Genomic DNA, 11,485 nt, shown 5'->3' with positions numbered 1-11,485 from the left:
TTGAAGACGTTCAGATTGAACTGTAAGAAGTCGTCTCCATGACGACGCTCAGACGAGATGAAACAGCTCCTTCTGTAACATCAAAAGTACACACTCTTACTCTTCCCTTTAAAACAGTTTTGTGTAGCCTCACACATAAAACCACCAACAACACCTACACGATTAGTTATGATAATAAAAATATCAGTATCACTACACATGTATCGGAATCAGATCGGAACTGAAAAAAAGTGGATCGGTGCATCTCTATCCAGATGATATATTTCTGGTTAAGGTACAGAGCAGGGTGACCCCTGAACCAGCGTCTCCTCGTTCAAACCTCACATGCTCATGAACGTGTTGAAGGTGTCAAACATCAGAGAGATTATCAGCACATGGGAACTCGCCGGTCGCCTAGTGGTGAGTGTGCATGCCCGATGTACGGAGGCTGTAGTCCTCCAAGCAGGTGTCCCGGGTTTGAATCTGACATGTGTCTCCTTTCTCGCATGTCATCCCCCCCCCCCCCCCCCCCCCCCCCCCCTCTCTTCCTTTTTTTTTTACTTTTTCCAAATACCGTTTTGATTCTGAAGATTTATAAAAAGTGAAAGGCCGCAGTTTCACTTCCTTCCTGTCCGTCTGCAGCCGTGTGAGTTCTCATAATCCAACCTGCAGGTCACTACAGCGGTCGGGGTGATGAATCAAAGTTCCCCTGGCGACCTTCAGGAATGAGAAAACACGTGTTAGAATCCTCTCTAAAAGGCAGCAGTGATGGTTATTATCTAGACCAGAATGGGAGACTTCTAAAGTCCTGAAGTGGATCCACTCATGTTTATTTCTCTCCCTCGTTACGTCACAGTCTCATAATCTCTTCCAGTGAAGAAGAAGCTGCAGTCTGAGCACGCAGAAGAAGAAAACTTTGAGTAGTAGTATGGTGAAAAAGCTCCGCTCTGTTCCTCTGCCCTCCACAGCCCTGAGGAGTCTGTCCTGATGAGCCTGTGTCCCTGCTCTGAGGTGACACAAACATGTTAAGAGTTCAGTATGTGGAGCGGTAACTTGGATTTATGCAGCTACATAATGTTTTACAGGAAAGAATCCTGCAGGTAAGAACCTACTGAAGTTACAAACAGAGTATCATGTTCTTAAAACTTTGAAATCACAGAAACCTTTCCTTCCCTTTAACACTTGTACCCGAGACCAGAGTGTTCCGAGACCGAGACAAGGCCGAGACATGACCAAGACCATAAATATCACTGAAAAATCATCATCTTGTGTACAGGGATCAGCTGATCTGAGAACTCAGAGATCTGACATTGACCAAACACACCTTGATGATGCAAACGGCTGAAACGTCATTTTTAAATGATTTATTATCTGTATGTTACTATAGATGTCAGATAAATCAGTACATGCACCCCCCCGCCCCCCCTCCACCCCCCTCCCCCCAAGAACACATCACACATGTAGCTGCAGGAGCTGGAGATTAAACCTCTGACCTTCCGGTTTTTGTAAAGGCTGCTTTTAGTTACTTATTATTGTTTTATATTAAACTGTAAATAAATACTTTGCACATCCGACAGGTGCAGAGGAAAGTAACGCACTCTGTAGCTGGACCTGTTACGGGACCACAACGTTTTTAAGTAGTCTGACATTGGTCCTGAATGACTTGATCCCTGTGACGTGGGCTCCTGTGGGGATTTGATGTGGGTGAACGGCCATAGCTCTGAATCAGAGAGGAGATGACGCGCTTTGATTCATAAACGACGGGGGATGGTGACGTCAGACGTGCACCAGATAAACACACTGACCTCATGCAGAGGATTCTGGGTAGTGATCTGTTTATTCTTTGATGAGGTGAGGATCCGTCGTGATGAAATATAAAGCGTCAGCATGGAGTCTTGTTGAGAATATTAAACATGTGGTGTCTCTAAAAGCCACTCATTTTTTAACCTTTAACCCTTCGATCTCCTGACCCCTGTGTGTGTGTGTGTGTGTGTGTGTGTGTGTGTGTGTGTGTGTGTGTGTGTGTGTGTGTGTGTGTGTGTGTGTGTGTGTGTGTGTGTGTGTGTGTGTGTGTGTGTGTGTGTGTGTGTGTGTGTGTGTGTGTGTGTGTGTGTGTGTGTGTGTGTGTGTGTGTGTGTGTGTGTGTGTCCCCGCGCTGCCTTATCTCAGCCGGCAGCCTCTTCCCCTCCCTGCCTGCTCAGTGAGCTCCTCCTGGGCCTCGATTGTCCCCCGGGTGACGACACCGCTTAACCCCCCTCCAGCACCCCCCTTCCCAGACCTGCTGGATCCACAGAGACCTGCAGAAAGCAGATTTACCAGGACCATGGTCTTACACGTTGAGGTTCTTTTACTTCTTGAATGATCTTCCTTCACATCATTTATCTGACACTCATCGATACCTCAGATTATAAACTTGCACAACAAATACAAAAGGGATTCGAACCCAAAACCTTCTCGCTGTGAGGCAACAGCACTAACCACTGCAGATCAACATTTCTGTAGTTTGTGTCTGACTGCTCCTCTGTTTTATCCTGTTTACGTCTTTACATGGAAACAGCGTGAAGCAGATCTTTGTAAAAAGGAAATGAAATCCTTCAGTGTGCCGAGCTGCTCTCGCTTCTGTAGCGGCCTCCTGCTCTTAAAGAGAGAGGAAGTGTGTCAGCGTCATGCCACACACACACACACACACACACACACACACACACACACACACTCACACACTCACACACACGCGCACACTTGGCTGTCCATCCCCTTTACTTCCCTTTCTCCATGTCTTCATCCCCGTTACAAAGTGTTCCTTTTAGCAGAGTGCATTCATCTTTGTTTTCCCTGTTTGAACAACAACAACAAACAGCCAAACGTTGAGGTGACACCTTGTTTCCTGATCTGAACTTTCCCTTCAATTTGAAGTCTTGACATTTCCAAATAAGGGCAAAAGTCACCGTGCACCAATGAGGCCTGCAGACAGACAGACAGGCTGTGTGTGTGTGTGTGTGTGTGTGTGTGTGTGTGTGTGTGTGTGTGTGTGTGTGTGTGTGTGTGTGTGTGTGTGTGTGTGTGTGTGTGTGTGTGTGTGTGTGTGTGTGTGTGTGTGTGTGTGTGTGTGTGTGTGTGTGTGTGTGTGTGTGTGTGTGTGAGAAACTGAAGGGCGTGCTTCACTTCTCTTTGCTCGGATGCTGCTGCTCCTCCACCGTTTGAAGTGCACAGAGAGGAGCGTGTGGGCGGAGCTTCCTGTGGTCGTGGCCGCCTTGCAGCAGCAAGCGGCAGAGCTCTCTCTCTCTCTCTCTCTCTCTCTCTCTCTCTCTCTCTCTCTCGGTTTTGTTCTTAGTTTGCGGCGCTCGTGAAATAACCTCGCCGCCATGACGTCACAAGAGGGAAGAAGTCAGAGAGAAATAACGCTCTAAAAACATTTTTACTGTGAAATCATTTTGGTTTTTTTTTGTTTTCACAGCACAAAGGGAATAAAAGTGACCGGCATTATTCTCCCCTTCACCTGAGCACTGAGCTACAAACCCACATGGAGGCGTGCTAACAGACACCTGCGGTTCATCCCTCATTTGATTATAAACTGTCGCAGACCGCCACACAGTCAGATCACAAGTGTTTGATCTGCCTGCAGCGGAAAGAACGAGACGTTTTATTCATTTGAGTAACAGTTCAGTGAAACCTGTTAGGGGAGGATACGAGCGAGAAGCATTTCATATGTCAAATAAAGAGGAGCCCCTTCTTTATTTTACACACTTTGTTAATCCCTGGAGGGGGGGGGGGGACGTGCATCAGTGGAGAGATGTCAGAGAGAGGCTGCTAGCACGAGGGCGGTTGGGGGTTCGGTGCCTTGCTCAAGGGCACCTCAGCAGCTCTCAGGAAGTGACCTGGCAGCCAGACCGACTTCCAACTTGAACCAGCGACCCTCCTGTATTCAACACAAGTCCCCAGACCCCCCCCCCCCCCAGTCTGTCAGTGGCGTTCTGTGTTCAAGTTAGATTTCTTCTTCACCTGCGTGCACGAGAATCATCGTGTTTATTTCAGTAGAAGGAACTTGTTAAAGCTGCACGTGCACATAGTGATAGTCCGCCATGTTTTATTACTCGGACTCCACCATGTGAAGGTTTTCCGTCTCATGGACAAATAATGTTGAATAAATGAGAACTTAGTGTGCAGGATCACCACATCGAGATGGACGACTGAATCCACATTCACAGTCATACACTTGGTGTGCTAAACTTCCTGTTCAGCTTCAATGTTTTTCCCGGACGTGAGAGGACGCTGGCGTTCGCCTCTCCTCCATCTTAGTCTAAGTTTCCATGAATCAGAGCTGGTTACTCGTTAATATGGTCTCTGCATATTACAGTGACTGAGCCTCAGCGATCTGTTCACACGGTTTAGTCAAACTTTACTGATATAGCACACGCAGTTACAAAGTGCTTCACCAATAAGAGAATCAAACAGATTCAGAAGGAGAGGAAATGTTCATAAAGAAATCACAGGTTCAGCAGGTCAGAGTTAGGATCAGACACAGCGCAGGGTTCAAGAGTTACATGAAGGCTCGTCTGAGCAGCTGAGTTTAACATGCTTCCTGGAACCGTCCAGAGATTCTGCTGAGCTCATGGTTTGTGTCATCTCTGTGCAGGTGAAGGTGTCAGACCTCGAAGACGCTGGGCAGTTATATTCTGGGGCTGCAGGGTATTGTTGTGGTACTGTGGATTCGGCCTCGGTCTAGAAACCACTTTTTGAAGGTATCGTCTCAGAATAGAAAACCTTTTTACTCGGTCTCAGACTGGATGTAGGCCTACTCTGGATTTTAAATCAAGACCACCACTGATCTGTTATTTTTCCACATCATGATTAGAATGAAAACTCCTCTTCATTCTTCTTTCATAATTAGATTTTTTATCTCCCGGTTACAGCCTCTACCTTCCCGGGTCTAAGTGAGTGACACGCCCCCTAACCACAAGATGATGATTTTTCAGAGATAATTATGGTCTTTGTCTTAAATCAGTCTCGATCCCTGAATGTCTTGGTCTTGTCTCGGTCTTGGAGCACTCTGGTCTCGGGTACATCTTGGTCTCGGTTAGTGTGGTCTCGACTACAACACTAGGGCATGGGGGGGGCTGTGTTTTTTTTTTTTTTTACTTGATGAATGTAATAATTGTATTGCATGGGGGACAACTGTTTTTTTTTCCCTAACTAACGACCAAAAACCCGTTGAAGATAAAACTCACATGACACTTCACTCAGTCTCACGGTGAAGAAGAACAGTCTACTGGTGAAAAAAAAATGATGAGCCAGATGAGCAGACAAAATCCAAAAATGAGGGAAGGGACACAGAAGGAGAAAGTGCTGGTACGCTTGACTCAAAGGACGAAGACGAACTGGCACAGAAGGGAGGGACACACAGTCAGACTCAATACTAAGGTGAGGGGGAGACGATCAGGGCGGGAAGTGAAGGATCTGAAATGAGAGGAGAATAAGTGACACAAAAATCAAACAGTAAAAAACTATGAGGGAAAAATGAAGACATAAGTTAAGATGCAGAGCTGGACATGACACTAATCATTTCTTGTGACTCGTGGGAGTCTGAAGCGCCGACCTGATGGGAGTGAAATCTTCCTCCTGTTTTCTACCCATGAACTCTTTGATGTGAATCCTTCATTAAGAAGCCCTTTAAATCCCCTCCACTGACATGTTTCTTTGCTCCGTCTATCTTTGGATGGTTATGATTCTCTTCAGTATTTTACAGAGAGTGTGTCGTGTACAACGTGCACTCGGCCTGTTGTTGTGACCTGCAGCATCCTGAGGTAAAGCCACCTGCTTCACTCCAGCAAACTGTGAGAGACGTTTCATGAAGCTGCTCTCGTGCTCCCTCGAGCTGCGAAACCTTCATCTGATAATGGAGAGCGAGATCTGACCAGGCTCACTTGAGACCTCGATCCATTAGGTAACTGTGAAACTACAGAACACTGAACGCCTCTGGCTACAAACAAACACTTTGTGTACCTTAAAAGTAGTTCAAGTTAACAAAGCAGAGCTGCAGGTGGACATGAAGTGATACGAGCAGCAGCTCAGGATGACCCACATACACAGAAACACAGACACTGAGCAGACACAGAAAGCAGGAAATAAATATTATCTACTGGAGAGGGGGGGGGATTCTTGTCTTACAGTAAGAAGATAATACCACTATTTTCACATCACCAGTAGTTGGGATATGCTGCCTTCTACTGGCAATAAGTGGTACTGCATGTCCAGTTTGTTCTCACTCAGGGGCGTGTCCAGAGGTTAAACTGTGATTGTCGATTTGCCCTGTTTAACTTATTTTAAAACCAACTGGCAAAGGCTGCGAGTCATTTTCTATACATGTCAATATTGCACATTTTCTTTTGTTTGTTCTTTAAATTGTTAATTTAAAATGTGCACATCTATTTCATAAGACAGGTTCATGGGAAAGTCATGCACTCTTGTCTTTCTTGTGATAAACTAACTGGCAACATGTCTGGACCAGAACATGTTATTTGTAGTTAAAGTACTTTAAATCATGACTTTGAACACCTTCTGTTTGTGTCATTTAAACTTTAAGCTCATGTTGCCATTATCTTGGGATATACATTAGAAATGATTGGTGAGGTTAGAAAGGGTAAATCATTTCTGTTTATTTGTGTTTGTGTGTGCACATCAGGCTTCAGGCCACCCCAGTCAAAATAATCTGGACACGCCCCCTGGGCTCACTCGCTGATTATTTGGTAGTGTTGTAGTACTTGAAGTCAGTCTTGGTCTCAAGACTTGTCCAACGTTTTCAAGGTCTCGGAATCTCAATCATTTTGACTCGGTCTTGTCTCGCTCTCAGACTGGGCGGACTCCAGATTTTAAATCAAGTCATCACTGTGATTAGATAGAAAACGCCTCTTTCTAAAAGAACAAATAACTTTAATTTATTTTTATTTTTATCCCCCGGTGACGGCCGCTACCTTCCAGGTGTTACGGTCTAAGTGAGTGACACGCCCCCTAACCACAAGATGATGATTTTTCAGAGATATTTACGGTCTTGGTCTTATCTCGGTCTCTGAGCACTCTGGTCTCGGGTATGTCTTGCTCTCGGTTTGTGTGGTCTTGACTACAACACTATTATTCGACACGCAGTGCAGCGGTTGTTCATACATCAGCAGACCTCCCCGTGTGTGCAGAGATCGATGAGAATCACACGTACGTCTTATAAAACAGAACTTTATTTTCTCAATGATTCACAGAAATAAAAACTTCTTCCTCCAAATGAAAAAAACAAACCTACATGTGAAATCACAACTTAAAACAACAAATGAAACAGTTGAAAAAAATCCAGAAGACATCACAGACATCGTTTAAAGTAGTCCCGCTGTTGGCAGCGGTATTAAAGGTTTACGACTTCACTGCGGTATCTCTGGATTTATAGATCACTCCTCTGCTTTTCAGCTCCCTCACCACACCTGTAGGAGAGCAGAAAACAGCTTAAACAGCATGCAATGCTCCTATACAGAAGAATCTGGGATTTTAAAAAAAACATTGTAGTGCATCGTAAAGAATCGTGACAGTTAAACATGGAGTACCTGGAGGTAGTCTGCCCGTCACTGACACGGCATAAACACCTGGTTTGAAGTTTCCTGTTGGATGGAGCAAACATTCAAACATCACAGAATAATTCTAATGAAAAGACTGAAACAACACAGTTTGAACAAGAGCCAGACTGACGTGTTCTCAACAGCCTTGAGCTCAGACTTAAACTACAGGTTCACTGATCAACTGGCTGGTGAAGGGTGGTGGTTAACCACCCGCTCATTTAGGATTGAGCTGATCTCAGATTAACACACACGAGCTGCACGTTTCATGCCATGCCCACAGACACACAAAAACTGACTCAACAGTTTTAAATACACAAACTAACATTTTGGCAGTTTGGACACGAGGTGCAACAGAGGCAAAAAAAAAAAAAAAAGACCGACTGGAGATAAACAAAGATGTTTCCCTGCACCTTCTCCTTTCCTCCAAAAACCACCATTACCAGATTTTTCCCCAAATCTGCACTGTCCACATGTACGTATGCTCTCTCTCTCTCTCTCTCATATTACAGTTGGTATTGAGTTTTCTCTGTTCAGACATCCTCACCTATCCTCTGCCATTTAGCGACCCAGCTGTCCTCAGGACTCATCATGGCCACCACCCTGAGGACAAACAGACGGTAGAGGTAAGCTTAATAAAAAAAAAACAATCAGATGAGTTCAATCCGTGTGAAATTGTACATAGAAGGTTCTGAATAATCAAAGTGAAATCAACTTTTACCCATCAAACGAGGAGCTCGTGCATTCATAAACCATCTCTCTGTTGCCCTTCATCTGGAGGTAAGACTCACAGTTATCACAGCCGTCATATTCAAACTGGTCGATGGTCTAAAGGACACAAACACAGAGTTGTTGGTTATATGAATACAGCACAATAAAAGAGTGAACAATGGTTAAATACCTTCTAAATAAAGAAGAATAGTCTTGATCCACTTATAGCAGGTGGAGTCAAGTTCTTATTATACTTTAACTGTGATTTAAATGTCTGCTTGATTGTGTATTATCTGTTTGTTTCCTGGCTAAATCAGGGTTAAATAAACACAACAAACATAATGTAAATGTCCTAATAAAGAACATGTTAATAATTATGATAATACATCTTAATATAAACATCATCATACATGTGTAGAAGGTTATTTTCAAGATTCAAAATGTGTCTCTTTAGACAACACGTCATTCAGTAAATATTAATCATTATTTAAATGTTAAGTTTGATACACAACAGAACAAACAGGCTAAACGTTAGCACAGAAGCTAACTGAAGCTTTAGTTTCTCTGAATTCGCGGCTTACCTTCACTAACGAGCACAGGAGACACGCTCGCAGATGGCGGAGGTCTTTAGGGACCGTTTCCAAAGCCATTCTGATAATCTCGGAGAGAAACTATGTCAGAAATATACAAATATCACAACGGATCACTGTTTTGAAGAGTTACCGAGGCGCTGGGGAATTACGTCACTGGCTGAGAGGACCCCACTGAGGTCCGGAAAAAGACGTCCACTTTGTGCGCCTGTGTGAAATTTTCTTTTTTTCTTTTTTTTTTTTTAAATCTACAATCATATAAAATAAACATTTTAATTACAAAGAGGATATTTTAGGTGCTCTCTCTGTATAGTCACAAACTGTCAATTTATTCTTCTATGTTCAGACGTACGTATACAATAAACTGTGATAGTTATTCATATCATGAATCTACTCTTAACACCATCTCCCAGGGCAACCACACCAAAATACAACTCACCTTAAATGTGTACAGAGACTATGAACAAAGCATAGACTGTAAATATTAATTAATATTACAGGGCCAATGAAATCCCAAAAAGTAAAAGCGACAACAAAACCTTTGCAATGTTGTCCGCACAAGATTGTTATGTTGTGCACACAACATTATTCGCTCAAGTTATCATCTAGTGACCCCCAAAATAAGGGTGACAGAAACTGGGGACCCCCCACTGTTCTTTAAGGTGGTTAGTTAGGTATATAACGTAGCGACAGCCACGCACACACTAATAAACCTATCCAAAAACTAGGAACACAAAATAATACAACAGCCTAAAAGAATTCAAAATGTCATTTCCATTTCACTTAATGATACTGTCTTATATGACATTGGACTACTTTTTGTATATTTACAAAAATGGTAAAAAGATATACTTATGCACTTTAAAATGATTTTAAAATTTTTATGGAAGGCATCTCGCGACCCCCCTCTTGGTGGCTGGCGACCCACCTTGGGGTCCCGACCCCCACTTTGGGAACCACTGATCTAGTGTATGCACACGAGCTAAGTTTTTTGTGCCGCCAAGATTTTTCATCCTCTACAGAAGGGGATTAGAGCCAGGCATGAGAAATACTTTTTTTCCCTCCATTATACACTTTGAGAAAAAAGTTGAAATGTTGAGAAATAAATTGAAATACAATTTTGTGTAATTTAGACTATATTCTCAAAATTGTTTCAATTTTATTCTCTAGATTATACGGAGCCCCTGAAGTCCCGAAAAGTAAAAATATATATCTTTTGCCCCCAAGACATGTTCTTTAAAGTTTCACTATGTAGGCTATATTTTGTAGTGCAATTTGAAAGTTGGAGAAATGAAACAATTCTCACAAATACACAAACTTTACTTAAAGAAAAAATGGGTCCCTGGATACTGTTTAGAGCAGTGGTGTCCAAACTTTTTTTCTTGCGGGACAAAATTGTCGTGTTAGAATCGCTCGCGGGCCACAGGTTTTGTTTTTTTAAATATAGTTGAAAAAATAGTACGACTTTGTAGAATCAAAAGGCTTGCTAAAGAAACCCTTTAATAAAAGGAAATCAAATATTTTGATTTCTTCGTTCTACTTTATTTGTTTTTTTCTCAGAATCAAACCTGTAACGTGGTTCATTTTTTTTGGAAAAGCTTTCTGCATTTAGCTCAGGTCATTAAATGGTTAAACAACAGTCCGCTTGTTTGCAAAATCTTTGCATAAGTTTTTTTTTTCATAGTTTACAAAAAAATGTGGAAAATAGTAAAAGCTGTAGATTTAAAAAAAACAACAACATACATGTTACTGAACATTTTCTATTTTAGGAATATTGTTCAGCCCTTGTTAACATAAAAAAGAAAAAGAAGATAATGTGCCTCGGGCCAAAATCTTCTGATTCTTTATTTGAAGTCACGGGCCGCAAAAAATCCCCTCAAGGGCCGCAAATGTCCCTCGGGCCGCACTTTGGTTTAGAGCTAAAAAGATACCAGGAGAGTTAGTTTCACCCTCATCATTTCAACTGTTTCTCGACATTTTTACCAGCATATCAACTTTTTTCTTTTTTTCCCTCGTCATTTTGACTTTTCCCCTGATGTTTCTGACTTTATTTTCAACTTTATTCTTCAAATTTTGACTTTTTTTCCGACAATTTGACTTCATTTTCTATATTTTTACTTTTTTTCCCCTAAGTGCATGATGAAAGAAATAAGTGGCTCTAATCCTCTTCCGTGATAAAATAACCAACATTCTCATCATATATTTGATATTAATAAAACTTTCTGAAACATAATGTTGTAAATTATAAACTCCAGTTGGTGAAGTTTCATCAACGGCTCCAACGGTTGAGGACAACCAGCCAAACAGCTGTGAGAAGAATCAACGGGTCACCTGTGAGCCAGGTAACATCACCTCACTCTGCTTCATTCACACGAGGACATCTAGAAACAAGTGTATGAAGACTTAAATAAGATCAGTTTATATAATATAAACTGAACAATATAATCAGTTTATTGATGAGTTAGCTTGGAGTGAGCTAGCGGCTAATGCTAATAACCTGAGCAGTTAACAGCTAACAAATTACAACTCATATAAAGTTAAACTTTCCTTAACTTGACTTTAATGTTTAACTTCTTGAGGTTTCTATGGTCGTTAAGAAAGCAAACTTATGTA

The 11,485-nt window shown here is 42.3% G+C and overlaps 1 protein-coding gene and 1 long non-coding RNA gene across 2 annotated transcripts; both read right to left on the bottom strand.

The window, feature by feature from the left end:
* Window positions 1-569: 569 nt before the first annotated feature.
* LOC132988454 (uncharacterized) lies at window positions 570-2,964 on the bottom strand. The gene is made up of 2 exons (XR_009675812.1): window positions 2,711-2,964; window positions 570-696 (listed from the first exon to the last, which is right to left on the bottom strand). It is a non-coding gene; the product is annotated as an uncharacterized LOC132988454 (long non-coding RNA).
* A 4,223-nt stretch (window positions 2,965-7,187) lies between these two features.
* Window positions 7,188-9,048, bottom strand: supt4h1 (SPT4 homolog, DSIF elongation factor subunit). Its single transcript, XM_061055862.1, has 5 exons — window positions 8,864-9,048; window positions 8,293-8,399; window positions 8,119-8,174; window positions 7,563-7,616; window positions 7,188-7,442 (listed from the first exon to the last, which is right to left on the bottom strand). Exons 1-5 carry the CDS (start codon window positions 8,930-8,932, stop codon window positions 7,375-7,377), a joined length of 354 nt encoding a protein of 117 aa, XP_060911845.1. The 5' UTR covers window positions 8,933-9,048; the 3' UTR covers window positions 7,188-7,374.
* Window positions 9,049-11,485: the final 2,437 nt, after the last annotated feature.

Source organism: Labrus mixtus, chromosome 14 (assembly GCF_963584025.1).
Source record: "Labrus mixtus chromosome 14, fLabMix1.1, whole genome shotgun sequence".
NCBI lineage: Eukaryota > Metazoa > Chordata > Actinopteri > Labriformes > Labridae > Labrus > Labrus mixtus.
This window is presented reverse-complemented; position numbering and strand designations above follow the sequence as displayed.

Coding starts and splice junctions, on each gene's coding strand:
- supt4h1 (XM_061055862.1), bottom strand. CDS start 8,932: ATGGCTTTGGAAACGGTCCCTAAAGACCTCCGCCATCTGCGAGCGTGT. Junction 8,175..8,292: donor ACGAGCTCCTCGTTTGATGG/GTAAAAGTTGAT, acceptor GTTTGTCCTCAG/GGTGGTGGCCATGATGAGTC. Junction 7,617..8,118: donor CGCTAAATGGCAGAGGATAG/GTGAGGATGTCT, acceptor TCCATCCAACAG/GAAACTTCAAACCAGGTGTT.